Raw genomic sequence first — 18,502 nt, 5'->3', positions numbered from 1 at the left:
ACATAAAAAAATGCCCTCCGATGACTCGACCCTTTCAAGTCTTGATCTTAAATATTAGCCACACTACTGGTTGATCCACCACTTCGTCAGTTATCCTCTGACACTTCATCTTGCGCCATCAGCAGGTCAAAGTTTGCGCTTCTCCAGTGAAATATCTCAACCCTCATTAGAGGGATTTGCACAAAAAATTGTACAAACATTCATGTTTCCTAGAGGATAGTCCTTCTGATTTGGGCGTTTTTCTGACTTTCATCTAGCACTACCAGGAGATTCACATTTGTTGTTTTGTGTGAAAAATCTAACAATCACTAGACTATTATTTCCATGACATTGCTTTTGTTTAGACCAAATACCAGCAAAGCTAAAACACTGAATTAAGATGGTGAGCATGGTTAAAATCAAACATCAGCATTTGTCTGCATTGTCACTGTGAGTATGTTAGCATACTAACATTAGCATTAAGCTTAAAGCACGGCTGTCCCTAAGTAAAGCCTCACAGAGCAGCGAACATGGCTGTTAGAGTCATCTAACTCGATAACTTTCATGAATCCACCTAAACACCTAAGTTCCAAGTAGTCTCAAACCTTCTCCAGTCAGATGATACCTGTATTCAATTCTTTTTGTAACCAGATCTAGAAATAAAAGACTATTTGTATGGTTTTGCTTACAGCCAATCACCGAAAGCATTCTTCCATTTAATGTGACGTGATCGGCCCACTACTGTACATGCAGTCTGTGAAGTGGCAAGTCAAAAGAGGATTATATCAAATGAGATACTTTAGTGGTATTGGTATCACTTTAAAGCTACTGGCATTGGTACAGGTATCTAGGGCTGTAACTTACGAAGAGTTTTGCAAGTCAAATCAGTATTGGCGGCTTAATACAAATATTTAACAATTCGGTGGTTTTTTTTCCTGTATAAACTTTTTAAGTTTGAACATGCTTGAACAGCAGGACAGTCAGTCTGACAGCAGCATTCACTTCATATAGTGAACAAGCTAAAGGTGCTAACGACAGGTTGAAAGTGGGCAACAACTTTTTTTTCCAGCACTAGTTATCAGACAGTCTGTAGACTGTATCTTATGTTGCTGTGCTCTGTAAAGCCACCATTCTTAAGCAGAAGAGAGAAGATAATGTGTTCTCAGAGCCTTACAGTGCAGAGTTCTTCTTCCCCTCAGTGTTTCTGCATCACTTCATCTGCAGCCTGTATCAAAGTGTGTCATAAAAGTCAAGAGCATTCACTCCACAGCGAAATTTAGAGACCAAAACGTCTCCATTATTGCACTGCACAACACACTGATGAGCAAGAAAAAAAATATGACTGCTTAACTTGAGGCAATTTCAGTCAACTGAGGGGTCTCAGACAGATGATTCAAATCTCCGACTTTCAAGGGGCTACAGGTATCGTAATTAAAAAAAAAAAAAACAACAGCATAGTCCTAATGACTGTAGAATCTTGTGAGACAAAAATCATTCTAATAAGTTACCGTAAATTCTCCATTGGGGTGGATTTTTTTTAACCTTGTGGCTTATTCTCAGATGTTGAAGCAGTATGCAGTCCAGTTTTTTTTCTTGGACAAATGTGGGAAGTGAGATGATAAGTCAGCAGGTCTTGTGACATGGCCAGAGTGGTAAATTGGCCTGGAATGAACCCACAATACCTCATTAAAATACAGTACATTATTAGCACAGGCTAAATCCTGAATCCCAAGTGCCAGAGGATATCACTGGACCCACTGAGAGAGGGGACAGTGATTGTGTAAACCAGGAAAAGTATTTTAGGATACTCTCAGACTTGCCTTTCACCCTCCCTCAGGTGGTCAACTCTGCATCTCCCCTCTAATCCTTAAAAAGCAACATCTCAAATTACAACACGTAAATCATCCGTGTTATATGCACTAACACCAAAGGTGGAGAATGAGCATGCTTTTTTAAAGCAAAACTAGTGAGTTGAAGAAACTGGAAGATACTGTGACCTGATACCACCTAGCTGTTATGTCAGGGCAGCAGAGTGACAGTGGGACAAGCCGAGCAGTGCAGACGTCTGAACGGCACCAGACATTTCTAACGGCGGTCTTTCAAAGCCACTAGCAAAGGCTGTCAGGTCCGTTTTTCATCCACCCTTTCCCTTCCTCTGCATCATCCCCAGTGTGACAGTTACGCAATTGAACTCGTCTAGACAGAAATGCACATCAAAGTTTAAGCACATGTAGTACACAGAGCTCTTTCTGCCCGAGCTGATTACTGAAAACACTTTTAGAGAAGGCACTGATAGTCAACTAACACCCTGTCCTGTGTCGTATCACGGTCTGGATAGTTGTGTCATCCCAGCAGTCATTTTGTCCTCCAGTGGGAATCCCCATGTTTTTCTTTCAGCCCATGATCTTAATATGTCACATATGCTGCATTCCTCCCTCTGTGGCTCACTGTCTGCCACTCCCTGCCCCTGTCGCTACAAGATCTGCCGTATTTTACTGGAGCACTCTTAGCAAAAGAGGCCTCCACACTCGAGTATTCAACAAAGATCTGAACTGCGTCCTGCAAACTCTCGAGTCCCTCTGCCACATTGTGTGTCTTAAGTGGGTTGCTTGTAGAGATTGTACTTGTAGCTGCAGGAGAAGGGGTGCTTTAGCCAGACTGCAGACTCCACCTCCTCCACTTCGTTTTGCTGCAAAACCTTAGGAAGAGTGTAGGCACCCAGGTAATGGATTTTATGGTGATCCAGGGGAAGTTTCAGCATGCATTTCAAGTTGTAAGCATGCCTCAGCAGTATTCTTGTATGGTAGCATAGGATTCTTCCAACTACAATTATCTCTGCAGCTTTTGCCCCCCATGTACCTGGCATTTGGCATTGGTTTATAGTCTATATGGATTGAATTATATGCCCATAAAGTGGTAAAGTGAGCCTTTGTTTCTTGGAAGCTGAGTCATGTCTCATCTCCAAACCGGTACTCCAAAGACCAGTCTATTTTTACATTCATTGAGACCAATTTGTTTGCTGGAATGATCCAACAGCATTTATGTTTCAGCTGAGGCTGCAAGCTTTTTACACCAGTGCCCCCATCTGGTAGCAAGGTGAACTGCTCTGCTGATGAAACTGCATCTCTTTTCAATCATTCGTCTGCCCGTCAGCACACTTTTAAGATCTGTCTCAGGGTAATTTGTGCAAATGAAATCTGTAAGAAGTTGCTGAAGGTGTTGTAAAGCCTGACGGTGTTCTGGGGCTGCGCCACTTTGGTGTTCTTTGTCATGTCAAAGTCTTTCTCCCATTATTCTCTGTAAAAATTGTACATTCACTTCCTGAAAGCTCAGACAGCAGAAAGAGCTGACTGCTGTCCTCTGTGACACTGCCACCATCCTCACTTTTTATTTCCTCGCCTTTCACTTGACCCCTCGACTTTATCTCCGAAAGTCTGTTGCTATGACAACTCTGTCTGGCTGGAGAGGTGGCGGTATTCACTCTGTGTGGCAAGTCGGTGCAATTGTGTGCGAGTACGCACGGAGGCAGGCAGGCAGTCAGACAGCTATCCCTGTTGAATCCTCTTATCACCACCAGGGGAGGCTGAACGGGGATGAACAAATTAACTACAGACTGTGTGTGATGCCAATAAAGTAAAAGAAAAACAGAGTGGCAGAGAGATAAAAGCTTTGAAGCCTATATGTTTTACCAATAAATGAAATCTTTTTTGACAAGTTATCAGTAAAGTTAAGATCCTAAGTTTGCATTAGCTGGGGGTAGAGCTAAAGTACTGGTTCAAAAAACTTAAATATTAATAACTGTGTCATTACTGACTTTAAATGTCTTTATTGTTCGCACTCACTGTTTGAACTACTGGGACAATCTCTTTATATATGATCGCTCCTTGAGTGAGGTGTTTATTTAATGCATAAATTCTTGTTTTTCCCAGAGATCTTAAGGCTGGAAACATACTCCTCGGGGACGATGGTTCAGTGCAAATTGCAGGTATTTAGCCTCCTTTCAGCACCTTTCACAAGTGACCCAGACTAGGTGTGAAGAAGTAGTTGTTGTGTGCAACATCTCAGTGTGTTCACGTACAGGAGGCCCGATCTGGGGAGATGTATTAACTGACTTGGCAATACCTTTATTGACCTACTGTTTTGGGTCCTTTGTGTGTGTTTGTCTAACTTGGTCTCCTCTGTCTTCCTTCAGACTTTGGGGTCAGTGCCTTTCTAGCCACAGGTGGTGACATGACTCGGAATAAAGTGCGCAAGACATTTGTGGGAACGCCATGCTGGATGGCCCCAGAGGTCATGGAGCAGGTTGGTCATGTTACATGAATTTGTGAACAATAAGTGGGTGCCATACTGTTTCCTAAATTGTAAAATTTAGGGGGAAAAAAAGGTTGAACATACTGAGATCGGATGGTGAAAATAGCAGCACTGATCAGAAAAAAACAAAGATTCTATTACTGCATTGCTTAATTCTCGGCTTAAAATATTTCCAGAAACATATTTTAGTGTTCTGTTTAACAGCAATTCAGGATTGTTTGTAGCCAGGCAGCCCCCCATCTTGTCTCCTGTGTCAAAATGCACTAGTGAGCATTATGTCACCAGCGGGGATTTTTACAGAGCAGTGCAGTGCATTCTGGTTGTTGTAGGTTCTTCTATGGAGACAGTTGATGTTTTTGATGTAAGAATTTGTGGCTCTCATGTCAATACAAGATGGAGATGATGTGTAATTCTGTTTTCACAGGTGAGGGGTTACGATTTCAAAGCAGATATTTGGAGTTTTGGGATCACAGCCATTGAGCTTGCTACAGGAGCCGCACCTTATCACAAATACCCGCCAATGAAGGTGAGAACTTACACAAGCAGTGATTAATACTGCGTTAGAGACTCCTCCTGGCTCTGATGGGGTGTTTTTTCGTTTAGGTGTGGTGGACTCTTGTAATTGCCATTAAGAGCACCATGAGGAGCCAGAGGAACCTGACTTTGTCACTGTCTCATATACTCTCAGGATACAGTGACAGTTTCAGCAAATATGACAAAACCTTATTTTCATAAAACTTACCTACTCAACCATTAATGACACAAAACAAATGCGTAATCCGTTCCTTTGACATCTGTAGACACGGCTTATGACGTAACAAAGTTTTGTGACATTTGTGTGAAAGTGTTTTTGGTGTCTTCAGGTCTTGATGCTGACGCTGCAGAACGACCCCCCATCCCTGGAGACCGGTATCACAGACAAGGAGATGGTAAAGAAATACGGCAAATCCTTCAGGAAGATGATCTCCATGTGTCTACAGAAGGACCCAGAGAAAAGGTGTTGATAGTAAAGCCTTTACAAAATCCCCTTTTACACTACCTGTTCAAGGCGGGAATATTGCACTGTTATGCTGCCTCACCGCTCTGAGTAATGCCTCCGGCAGACTGTGAGATATTAGCAATCTTACCAAGGTTAGTGCAAGTCTCACTGTGTTACATGGATCTGTTAAACTTCGTCCATCGACGTCAGTATGCAAGAACAAAATGTCGTCAGACAAATTGAGAAAACAATGCAATTAGGTTGCTCCTTGGCATCTGAGCAGAGGATGAGATCAGCCACCATAGAACAGAAATGGTAAACGATTGTTAGTGGCATATTATTGCCATTGTAATTGTTTATTAACACAACAGCATCGGCCTCTAGTGTGACAAATAAAAAACATGTTGGCAGCACTTAAACAGGACGTTTAAGTGCTGCCAACCTCCTTTGGCTCCAGGATGTTGACATGCTATCTTAAATAACTCACTGGAGTGGCATGATGCCGCCGAAGTTTTGTTTTGTGTAAAAATGCAAAAAAGGCATAAAGAAGTGACTTAGTAACAGCCCTATAGCGCAACCTTTCTGTAAAAAGGGCCAAACAGTCTCATATAACATGATACTTTACTTCCAGTAGATATATCAGGCATCAGTGTTTTTGCCTTATCTGCAAGATGGTAATTATGAACTAATGAAAAAAAAATGTGATATGTGCAGTTATGAACAGTCAATTTACAGTAAGTGGAACTGATTTGCACTACTTAGCACATGTTAAGCAAAGCAGCATATGATTGCTCACATTGTCCCGACTACAAGATTTTTTTCATTATGCTTCCCTGGTTCTGTTTTCTTTATTATCAAGAGTATAAAAGCTCAAACGAACAAAAACTCATTTATTGTCATTGTGCTGTTTTTCAGGCCGACATCCTCAGAGTTGTTGAAGCATAAATTCTTTCAGAAAGCAAAGGTAGGTGTTTGAGCTCCCTCTGGGCCTGAGACTCAATTAGTTACACAGTGAGTCAGCATCATCCCTGTTTCAGGCAACAGCTGAGCTGGTTGATGAGTAAAGGTCTGAGCCTGCAGAAGTGATTGGTTCTGAATGGCCTTAGTGTGGCGTCTTTTTAGAATTAAGCCACTTTCGATGACTATAGGTTTTTTTTATCTCCAGAAGTTTGAAACAATTAAAAGAGGGTTTCATGAAGGAAAGAGAGGCATGAAGATAAAATAAGCCAATATAGTCTCTCTCCCTGAGGTGTTTGTGTGAGCAAGGCCACTTTTCACTTGGCTCTACTTGTCAGTGTGAATGACCCAAGCTGAGGCCATTGTAGCATTCTTCTCATTATTGACCATACAGAGCCGTTTCTAACAAAAGCGGGGATAAGCAGTCTAACTCCAGCCTCTGGTTGCCCACTACCATAGCAACAGGAACAACTAGAGTGCTGGTTCAGCATGTCACACCGCCTAAATACAACCTGGATGGTTTGCTGTACATGATCCCGGTCTGTGTATGTACACCAGAGGGCAGAGTCTGTGATTATATTATACTAGATACACCTCTGGTGTAAATGAGGGAACTTCAGGCCTGTGTCAGCCTGCCAAAGGAAATTAAATGATAATCAATCAGACGTGATTAATGATTTGTGATTCTGTTGGTGAAATGTGGAAAAAAATGTTATTTATTCTACACAAGTTAATTTACAGAAACACATACAGATACATAGACAAAAAAGGACTAAACCTAAACATTACAGGGTTCCCACAGTCATGGAAAATCTGAATAAGTCATGGAATTTCACAATCACATTTTCCAGGCCTGGAAAAGTCATGGGGTTTGTAAAAATCATTGAAAGTCTTCGAAAAGTCATTGAATTTTGTTGTGTTTAATGAAATTTTTAGTAATCTTTCGTGAATAACCTTCCAAGTAAAGTAACATAACGGCAAATGTATTTTCTATAGCTGTCGACATAACATAGCTTGTCCATGGAAATATGTAGGAACCCTGACATCACATTCACATTTCCTTTGTGTTACATAATCATAATATAATTGTCATACAAATATAATAACTTATATGTCTTGGTAGCTCTTTTTGTAATTATTGCAGAATGTTTCTAAAATTCATTAATAAAGTACAGCGGGAAATATAGATAGATAGATAGATAGATAGATAGATAAAAAATGTGGAATGAAAAGCAGCATTGATAAAATGCCTTAAAAAGTAAAAAGGTCTTAACATGAGATTTCAGCAATTTATTTACATAACCATCCAGGACAGCAATTTCTTGGTGGCTACATGTCTTGCACTTTGTGCTGAGCACAACCAGGACTCATTTATATAACCTGAGAGGCCCAGTGCCTGTGAAGTTAAGTTGTGTAAGACTTTAGATGTAATTATTATACAGCTTTGTTGAATACTCACAGCTTATTCACAGCATAGTATGTTTCTGAGGACTTTAACACAACATTGCTTTGGATGCAGATCTGATCATAGACACTCAGCCAAAGCATAAAATCATTTTTAAATCACTTGTTTGTATCAAATCAGGGTCCTGCATCACCATGTTGGGGTTCATTTCTCAGTATTGACCTGCTCGCTGTACAAAATATCTTACTTATATGGATTTTGAATATAATTCTACATTTAACAATAAGCCAGTGTAGCTACAAGTAAAGCCCATTATGGGTCACAGCTCTACTTCTGAATAATACATGAAACAGAACAGAATAAACTGATGTAGAGGATTTTTGAATAAGCCATTTATTTCTTTCCTTTAATTGCAGACCCATGATTTTTTAAATGAGAAGTTGCTTCAGAGGGCGCCTACAATATCAGAGAGGTCGAAAAGGGTAAGCTGTCAAAAGTTTAAATTTACACTTTGTGCTTGAGTATCGCAATGTTGTGTTTTGTTATACTAAATTTATTCTCAAAAACACTATTAATTGTAATTGTTAATTGATTTTTGAACATTTATTCCTGTTTTCAGATTGCATAAAAACAACAGCAAACTTTTTTTTTTCTTGTGTTTCTTTGTTTACCCTCTTTAAATTGCTGCAAATGATTGCAAACTTTGAGACCCAGCAGAATGAACAGTTGAGTTTTACTTTCAATGCGCCTGACGTTCTGCTGCTCCATCTGTGCTCAGAGTACATTCTGCGCTCCAATAGTGTGTTGTAGTGCATAACCAAACGGTATATATAAAAATGGAAAATCTATTTATGGCGGCAGATGTTTTAATTGTGGTGAACTGCTACAAATGAATAAATGTGTGGGGAAACACCTGTATCGCAGAATATCACAATAAAGTAAAAAGTACCCCCTGTACTGTAATTTGTATCATATTGCCAAATTCTTGTTGATACACAGCCCTACTCCGTTTTGTGCATATGTGTTCTCAGGTACGTCGAGTGCCAGGTTCAAGTGGTCGGCTGCATAAAACTGAGGATGGCGAATGGGAATGGAGTGATGACGAGCTCGATGAAGAGAGTGAAGAAGGCAAAGCAGCCGTTGCTGCCTTAAGGGTGAGATAAGGCAACACTTCGTTTCTCCCCTCACGTGCACACATTAACACTTTTGTTACTCTCTACATGTCTTTGTCTTTTAATCGCTGTACAATGTTTCAATTATCATTCTCATGTCTGTGCAGTAGCATCTCTGTCCATTGTCTCTCCACTGAGTCTCCCGTATGTGTGTATTTTCTGTCTGATGGCCAAGGAGCAGCAGGTGAAGCCTGTTAGTGCCACCAGGCGACAAGTGCGCTTCTCCTACCCACTCGAGCTGCCTGCGTCCAGGGTTGTTCACTTGCCACCACAATACAGATGGCATTCCCCTAACAAGGAAGGGCTCTCTCTGCACGTGTTAGCTAGGGAGCATGTGATGGCTATTAAGGGCAGAAAGACAAGACAAGAAGGTGGAGAATTACCTTTTTTGTCAGAGTGAGGGCTGTAGACATGCCCTCAGGAAAGCATGCAGATATTGTATACGGATACTTGGACACTGAAGTTTATCTTTACAGTTTTGAACCCGATAATCAGGTCTTATCTTGACTTATTTAAATGCACCTTCACTCTAGAGGTCTTTGTACCAATGATTCTTGGTCCTGTCCAAACTATCCTCCAGATAGTAGTGACTTTGTTCTTGCATCATGTAACTTTACACTTACCTGTCAGAAGACAACTAGCAATTATCAGACTATGTTGTGCAATCGGTTTGTTGGAAGGAAAGGTTTACAACATCATTTTTTAACCATAAATGTTTGCATGCAGTATATGACATGAGAATCTAATTTGGGCCACAGATGAACATTGTTAGGACCAATTACTTAGCGTCCTGTTAAACATTAAGATATTATGTGTCTTTTGTTTTTAGAGGTTTATAAGTTACTTTGTGGAAGCATTATTCAATCATAAGTGAGAGTTACCTTTCCTGGAAGCCATCTGTATTTACATTTCTCTTTAGTAATCACTTTTTATTTATACTGACCAAATCACATTTAATCAACACAAGGCAAATTACTTATGAACCCTGTAAGTGATTTTTAATTACAGCACTAATGACCATCACGGGATTCAGATTTTTCCATATCTCTTTTGCTTTGATGCTGCTTTACTGGCTGCTTGTTGGCAAACTGAAGTTAAAATTCTTACACCAGTTCATTTGGATGTTTTGCTCAAAATTTCCACAGACTCTTGCTTATTTTTCTCTCAATATGAAATGATTACCCTTTTACTACTGCATATTACAGCTATTGTAGGTAACACACACACACACACACACACATATATGTGTGTGTGTGTATGTGTTAAAACAGAGTTGTGGGAGGGGGTTGACATTCAGAGAAAAATACTCCGAGATTAAAGTCTTTAATAACAAGAAAAACAAAAGAAAAGTGGATATTCTCTGAAATTAAAGTGGTAACTCTACAGAAAAAAAACCACAAATTTTTGAGGAAAAAAAATCTCTTAGATCATAAAGTCATGTATTTTTGAAAAAAAAAAAACAACATAATTTAATGATTAAAAAAAATGTTGTCAATGCTTTCTGCCCCAAAGTGAGGTGGCATAATGTATAGAGTGACAAAATCCCAGAAAGCTGTGGTAGATGAATGGGACAAGCACAGAACTTTCACCCAGGAGACGGGGGTTTGTGTCCTATGTGAGTCAATGTTGGCTTATTATTTAAGTTGATTCATTTATTTTTAGTTTTTCAGACAACGGTTAATCGTCCCTATGTTTGCTGGGACATTGTGATGAGGCTGATCCAACTTTGCAAAGTGAAGCAATGTGTGGTTCCTTGACAGAAATGTTTTTCCTCGTAATTTATGATTTTTTTTCAGAGAATTTCTCACAAATTTGTGACTCTCTAATGTCAGAGAATATTCTTTTTTTTCTCATTAATTTGTGTTTTTGTCTTGTTAATTTTTCACTCGAAATATTACCCCCAATCTCCCAACAGCATTTTTCTAAACCTACAGCTGTCCCAATACACCATTGTACTTTTCTGCTCAGGAAATTAGACACAGGAACCCTGGTTGAGTACCTGTGTAATGTCTGTACGTTAAAGACTAATTCAGTCTACTCATTAACAGCCTGACTACATGCTGTCTTTGTCTGCATCAGACAGCAAGTCCCTGAGCTGATACACATCATGTCCTCTCAGTCATGTCAGTTTGTCTTCATTTTGGCCTGCAGGGTTTCTGTTCAACTCTACGTTTTCTGAGTTGTTTTAAACTTTTCTTTTGCAGATAAATAGTATGAACATAACTGTGAGACTTTCACCTGATTTTGTGTTGACTTATGCCGCTTCTCTGCTTTTCAAATCTAAAACTTAAAGAAATCTGCAGTCGTAGAAAATACATTTTCACTCATTTACAACACAGTAGACAGCACAAATTTTGGGAAGTCAAACTGAAAATCATATCAAGTTATCAGATAGAAATAACTTTTTATTTGCTTATCTGTTTAATTTCATACTTTGCAGATCACAGTACTTCATCACATTGGTGCAAAATTTCTGTAAATGCAATAATCCCATAAATCAGACCTCATTTTTGATTGGCAGAATTGCTGAAACAGACTCATACATATTAAAAGGATTGCTACCCTGCCAGACACTACATAGCAAAAGCTCTACTGGTTGACATATTTCCATCATCTCATCGTCATATCACCCGACCATATCATCTCCAGATAGTGACGTGTAATTGAAGTTTTATAAGCATTTGACATCTCTCTTCCAACTCCAATGATATAACTGCATTCACGGAGATAATGATAAGCTAAGTGGAGCGATAAATGAGGAAAGTAAACGAGTGAGCTGTTTTAATCCACTTACCTTTCTTGCTTTCTGTGTGTTCTTTGCAGTCATGCATGCTGTTTTTGCTTTGCTTAAAGCCATCACAGTGATATCCTTCTCTGCGTGTAATCTTCTTTGATCTGTTTTCACAGTCACCAAGAGTGAAGGAAGGATCACAGAATTCGGAGGTGAGTTTCAGAAGTTCTTACCTCATAGTAGCACCGGCATAGGTTTACATACGTTTACATGCATGCTAATATTCCACTATTATTCTAAAGATAAAAATAATAATGATAATAATAATTTGATATGGGTCATGTAAACATGCATTAGGCCTTATTTTGAAGGGTGCCTTTTCCGAGTAAGACGTGTGGGATATGCCGATATTGTTCAGGTTTTTGAACACTTCTCTGGACATGTATAAAGCACATTTGGATTAAGCATCTCAGTTTGGGGTTTCACCACAGTTTATGACACACTGCCTCTTGCCTGTTCACAGGCAGCTCTCTGCTTTGTTCACAAACAAGCCAACAGTTTGCAAGGCTGAGGTGGAGATAAACATTATGAAGGACTTTGAAAGTGCGCAAATATTGCAACGCTGACCTTTTCAAGGACATAGTTGAAGGAATGAAATAGGGAGACTGTTTGCATGGTGGACAAAGACCACCACAAGTCAAAAGGTTTGGAAAAATATTCCTATTTTGACACAAAGGAGCAAAGTGGCACAAGCTGCTCCAGCCATTTTGTATTTTGACACAATAAGTGACATGTCGAGGCATGTTAATCTGAGAATGCACGGCTGCATGTAAACAGGGATACTAAGTTTCATTAGCCACCTAAAGTGCTGAGTAGGAATATTTTGGAATATTTATAGGGATATTTATATGGGAATATTTGGTAATACAACCAGCCCCTCCTTTCCGTAGGGGTTAGCTGTTTACGTTTGCTTAGATCAGAAAGTCAAAATTTTACTGTTTTTGTGTACATTCATACACTTAGACAGATCACCAGCAACTGTAGTAGTGACCAATCAATTATGTTTCTCCTTAAGGTTTTCCAGACTCCGGAGCCTTTAAGTAGTCAACTCCAGCCGACGGCCGCAGGTCAGGCAGATCTACCTCAGGCTGCAGGCCAGGTTCCACTGCAGCCCGTCAACACTCAACCCACTGCCCAGGCTACATCTCCCACACCAGGCCCACCCGCTGCTGCTGCCGCCCCCACACTGGTCAGTCTTGCCTGGCTTCTTTTTTTCATCACTCTGTTAAAATTTGTCTATCTTCATTTTTTCTGGTATTACTTCCCTCTTTTACTCCTGTTATAAATGCAAATTATCTTTTTAAGCTTTCATTCTACTCAGATGTCTTTGTATTTCGACAGGCACAAGCTGTCTCAGGGGATGTGAAGGCTCCCATTAGTTTGGTATTAAGGTTAAGGTATGTCAACCCCATTGCAACTTACAAATTGGTAAACCAGCAGGTGAATTTTTAGTGAAAGCTTAGTCATTTCTATGTACCTGATATCTTTATATATATGTATATTGCAACTTCAGCCTAATTGAATAAATCAACCAAAAAAGTTTTATCAACCAATGATTAATAAATTCAAGTCTTCTGATCTTGTCCCTCTTTTTTTTCATCTCTTCAGAAATTCGAAGAAGGAGCTAAATGATATCCGCTTTGAATTTATGCCAGGGAGAGGTAAGTGGAGCTTTTGTATTAACAAAACGCCAACCTTTGTTTGTCGATTTCACCACAAAGGCTTCTTGGCTGCGAATGGCACATATTGGGTAATCAGTCAGCTTTTTTAGCACTGAGAACAAGGTGGTGAAACTCAGCTGTTTGTTTTTCAAGAACTGCAGTATTTTTCCTAAAACTGTAAGAGAAACCAGCTATTAAGACAACTTCATTAGGAATCAGAGTGTTGTGGGAATGTTTAAGCTGCATGTATGTGCTGTTAATATTTGGTTTTATAGTTGTTTTTTAAGAAATGCATGTCTTAGTTCACCTGTCACAGTTGGTCTCTTATGACTTTGCAGACACAGCAGATGGTGTTTCCCAGGAGTTGGTGTCAGCAGGCCTCGTGGACGGGAGGGACTTAGTAATAGGTCAGTAATTTAAAAAGGGGGGGGGGGGGGGGGGGGTTTTCCTACTCAAAATACATTTTTTTCAGCATCAGAAAAGTTACCTGAAGGTTAAAGGAGTACTTTATCCCCCAAATGACCATTTGTGTGTCAGTTACTTGCCCCATGTAACATTGAATTCTTAAAATTTTCAGAGAATCAAAAAAACAACAAAATTATTGATGAATTTAAGTCATATACCCCTTTCCCATCAAAATTAGCGCAGGAACGTGGGTTTTACCTCTGTGTGTGTGTGTGTGTGTGTGTGTGTGTGTGTGTGTGTGTGTGTGTGTGTGTGTGTGTGTGTGTGTGTGTGTGAGAGAGAGAGAGAGAGAGAGAGAGAGTTTGTAAATGGATGTTTTGATATAGTTTTGCTGTTGTTAAACATGGACCCCGATGACTTAAAGTCTTTAAGAAAGTTTCTCAAGAAGTTTTTTGATTCTGGATTCAAAATAAAAGTTCTTCACAAATTCAACATACACAGTAATACAGGATGGGTACTTGATAAATTGTCATTTGGGGGGGGGGGGGGGGTGAAATATTCCTTTAAAATCTCTCTTTGGATCATGCAAAAAAAAAAGCCTGCAGTACACACAAACATTTCCCCTCTCCTTCTGAACACACACAGCACATGTATGTTTTTGTTTGTTTTCATTGGGCTGAAACATTGTCTTTTTTTCAGTTGCTGCAAATTTGCAGAAAATAGTCGATGAGCCTCAAGCCAATAAAAATGTCACTTTCAAACTGGTGAGTGCTTCAACTTTAAACAGTAATTGTTTCCAAAAAAAAACTGATATGCTGCTTTTTTTCTGAATAAGTTACATGTTTTAAAAATATTTGTTTTTACCAGACTTCTTAGCTAGAGGAGCAATAATTAAACAATAATTAAACTGGAAATGCCCAAAAATCGATCTATCACTTCTCTAAACTAGTGCGGCCCAGCCGCACTAGTTTAGAGAAGTGATAGAGCGCCTTAAAGTAGAGAATCTTGAGATATATTTCTAGAAAATGTGGCAGAACTTTCTGATTGAAAAAGACACTTTGATTTTTGGTCATCAACTCAGTGGTGTTACTTTTCACTATTAGCTTGTTTAAAAAAAAAAAACAGCACTAAAAACAGCATTTTCTTATATCGAGTATTTTTTTGAAGATGCTGGTCCTGTATGGAGCTTTTTGTTTACATTCAGTGTTCCTCACCCAATCTGTGTATTTTTGTAGTCTCACTAATGTATTGAGTGTGGCTTCGTTCTCACATTATATTTTCAAAGCTGATTTTTACAGTATTTTGAAACCTGCATGCAGCTCTCAGACTTTGCATCTGGTGTCTTTCTCTTCCCTGCCTTGCTCCTCACTACGTTTTATTCCTCCCTCTTATTTTCACAGGCCTCTGGAATTGAGGGATCTGAAATACCAGATGACGTCAAATTGATGGGCTTTGCTCAGCTCAGCATTAGTTAAACTGTTGTTCGACCTGGGACCGTGACTTGCCTAAAAAATGTGAAAATTTAAAAAAAAAAAAGTTAAATGCATTTTTTTCTTTCTATGGCTGTAAAGAAACCACTACTGCCAAAGAAAACAGTACCGTTTTGTCACCCGTAGGATTATACAATGCCGCCTCGTTGAATGATGTGGTCAGCTGAAGTATCAGAGCGTACAGTATAAGAATCACTCAAAAAAGTTTACAGCGTATATGTAGAAGGATGCAAGTAAATACAGCAAACAGTTTTCATTCTGGTCTCCCTCATCTTATTCTTTTTCTCTCTAATATGTGACGCATTTGCACAATCTGAACTAACGCCCTTGAAACCTGATAAGTGTAACAATGCCTTATAATCATCGAAACTACTGAATGCACGTTTTTCGGGGGACGTCCCCAGTTACCATATGGAGCATTATGTTGTCTGAAATGTACAAATGTGGTTTCAGTTGCTTGTGTCAAATTTTTTACTTCATTTTGAGAGGAGGTAAGATGCAGCTAACTAAGGCAACTAGAGTTTAAATTTTAGATACTTCTACACTCTCCAAACATAATGTGACATACATACCATCAGTAGCGATCTTTAAAAGGTAAGGCAAGTTTTATTCTTTGTTTTTCTTATTGTCAGCAGGAGCGGTGAAAATACAGATATGTTAACCTGTCACTGTAAAAATCACAATATATTTATTGTTATATAGGATATTAGAAGTAATATAAAATTTAATTTAAAAAAAAAGCAAAATAATTCTCTGAAACCGCTTTGAACTGCTTTTGTCACTCACACAGAAGTAAATAGTGCTTTTGTTGGGGACTATTTTCAGGATGGATCACAACACATTTGGGGCTGTTATTAGTTCAGGCAACTGCAGGCCGAAATATGTGGGATTTACTCAATGTATTACAGTGACCATGTTCATCATGAACAAGAAAATGACACCCACCGACATGGTGCGGCTCAATCTCTACATTTGAACGCACAAAATATTCCAGTTTTTGTCTTTATTCCAAAAAATACAATATCACTACTAAGCTATTTAGGTGGCTAACTAAAAAAACATTTCACGTTTACATGAAGCCATTCATTTATCAGTTAATGGGCTTTAACGTTGTTTATCATGTAAAAAAATAAATTGGAAAGTGGACAACTGCTTCTTTGCATCACGATAGGATTATTTAAAGTTTTCCAGCCGTGTTGGACCGAGCAAACACAGCCTCCCTCTTTCATTCCTTCAACCACCTACTTGAAAAGGCTGGCATTGTTAAATATTTGAACATATCCAAAAACCTGTTTATATCCAAGTCTTTCATAGGTTTAAAAGTAGCAGTAGTTTCTTCTTCCGACCAGAAGTGTTTCTTTTAGGCATACATTTCGACCCTAGCCCTGCAAACGGTGACTCTGTGTCTGTGTTGCAAACTGCACGCCCAATGCGCTGTATACAAATTCGGAATTTTGTCATATTGGGAATAACAGGGGAATATTAGCATGCGTGTAAAAATAACTAATTCTGTATTGTTAATAGTTTTAGGGCAACAAGAAGGCAATATGAAAAACAATGAACATCACCGGTCTTATCCTTTGAAGTATTGATACAACCAGCGTTATTAGAGGGGAAACTCTCCCCATGAAAGAGAAGAGCGTGAGACAATTTGAAGCTGATCCGAAGTTAATAAAACATATTCAGATCATCCAGGACTTCAAATTGAAATACATTTCAACAAGTTTATCTAATGATAAAACTGGATAGATAAAAGGAATGCAAGATATTCTTTATTTTTTTATTGCCAAATCTGCCTCCACTCGTTTTACACAGTACGCTGCTCCAAGGTCTTCTTGCAAATTTGATTATATGTCATAAATTATAGTGAAGTAAAAAGTTTTATGACAGCTGAAACCACAAGTGTTGTATGAGCAGATGTGTCTGTCTGTGGGTATTAGTTTATGTCTGTTTCAGTTTTTGCAAATTCTCTCAAAAAAAAGAAAAAAAAGACTTAAGTGCATTTCTGTTTATGTGGATGAAACATAAGTACTTGATTTAACCTCTAGTATGTAAATAATGACATTTGGCTTTGATTTGTTTTTATACTGAGTGTTTCACTCTTGGCCTTTTTTCTGTCCTATGACACGATTGTGGGTTGTAGCGCTGCGTGAAGGAAGACAACAGCACTGCAAATTTGGCTCTGAATTCATTCTGCGCAACATACTGTCACTTAGTCATGTATGACGCTTTAAAAAAAACAAAAAAACACAAACCGCTTTTCACTTTTTGCCTTTGAAAAGTTCAATCTGTTTTACAGTGGAGCCACGGCTGATGCACTGCTTTAATGCCACCTTAAATCCCCCAAGTTGTGAGCTGAGTAACAGCACCTTTGTCTCCAACTCTTAATAAAACCAAGTGGAGGCTGTTTACAGAATTTATTTTAACCCAAATCTGAAGTCATACAGCTGCTTTATCACTTGTTAACTTTTAAAAGGCTTAAATGAAGATGTTATGTCCTACAGTGTTGAAAAAGCTCAGCTACGATTGCAAGAACGATCAGAAATGTATTTTGGTCTCAGATGACAAAGACAGTTATCAGTGCAGTCACATCCTTACAACCTAGACTCTGGATGTTTTTGTGCATTAGCAACATGGTTTGATAATGAATGTGCAACTTGCAGTTTTTAGCACCGACGGCAGTGGGAGGTTCATTTATTACAGCTCTAATGTGTAGATCTGAAACGCCAGCGAGGTTTTATTGTTTCATTTGGTGATGTGATAATATCATAACCCTCCAGATGCCATATTGAATGGAAATGATTTTTTTTTTGCTTGCAGATAAAATGTTACGAGGAAGTCTTTGTATTTTGACTTTAAACTTGTTAAATTTTACGCTAGCCTTAATTGAAAACGACCAAGTGTTTTTCTTTTTTCTTTTTTTGACGTAACGTTGAGGTTTGATTCAGATTTTCAGTGTCTTTGAAATGTAGTTCTTGTTACACGTGAAGATACCTGAAATAAAGATATACAGGTGTGTCGACCCTGTGTTCTCCTCAAAGTGAGGTGACAAAGTCAGCAACCCGAAGTTACTTTAAGTTTCTCAACTGCAGTATTTGGTGCCATTTTCCTGGTTTAGTCTGCAGCCAACGGCAGACGAGGACACGATAATGTGTGTGTGTATGTATGTATGTATGTATGTGTGCGTGCGTGCGTGTGTGTGCATGTGTGTGTGTTGCGTAGATTGAGCCCTGCTTCTAACGGAGTTGAAGATCTCATGGCTTTGTTCTCATCCTTTCTCCAACAGTCTCCTGTGTCCGGCTTACATGTAGTCTAACAAAGCTGTAGCAACAGAACAGATGACTGGCAAAAA

At 39.0% G+C, this 18,502-nt stretch overlaps 1 protein-coding gene across 2 annotated transcripts in view; it reads left to right on the top strand.

Annotated features, from left to right (window-relative positions):
• The window catches only part of oxsr1b (oxidative stress responsive kinase 1b), a 52,689-nt gene extending 34,482 nt beyond the window's left edge, over positions 1–18,207 (top strand). For both annotated transcript variants that reach the window (XM_042510308.1, XM_042510307.1), the window contains 14 exons: positions 3,909–3,964; positions 4,172–4,281; positions 4,715–4,816; positions 5,154–5,287; positions 6,185–6,233; positions 8,048–8,113; positions 8,663–8,785; positions 11,711–11,746; positions 12,610–12,783; positions 12,936–12,991; positions 13,203–13,255; positions 13,594–13,662; positions 14,360–14,424; positions 15,061–18,207. In XM_042510308.1, coding sequence (XP_042366242.1) covers positions 3,909–3,964; positions 4,172–4,281; positions 4,715–4,816; positions 5,154–5,287; positions 6,185–6,233; positions 8,048–8,113; positions 8,663–8,785; positions 11,711–11,746; positions 12,610–12,783; positions 12,936–12,991; positions 13,203–13,255; positions 13,594–13,662; positions 14,360–14,424; positions 15,061–15,135 — 1,168 coding nt within the window. In that variant the 3' untranslated portion in view covers positions 15,136–18,207. The remainder of the gene's footprint in view (positions 1–3,908; positions 3,965–4,171; positions 4,282–4,714; positions 4,817–5,153; positions 5,288–6,184; positions 6,234–8,047; positions 8,114–8,662; positions 8,786–11,710; positions 11,747–12,609; positions 12,784–12,935; positions 12,992–13,202; positions 13,256–13,593; positions 13,663–14,359; positions 14,425–15,060) is intronic.
• The last annotated feature ends 295 nt before the right edge of the window (positions 18,208–18,502 follow it).

This window comes from Plectropomus leopardus, chromosome 21 (assembly GCF_008729295.1).
Source record: "Plectropomus leopardus isolate mb chromosome 21, YSFRI_Pleo_2.0, whole genome shotgun sequence".
Taxonomy (NCBI): Eukaryota; Metazoa; Chordata; class Actinopteri; order Perciformes; family Serranidae; genus Plectropomus; species Plectropomus leopardus.
This window is presented reverse-complemented; position numbering and strand designations above follow the sequence as displayed.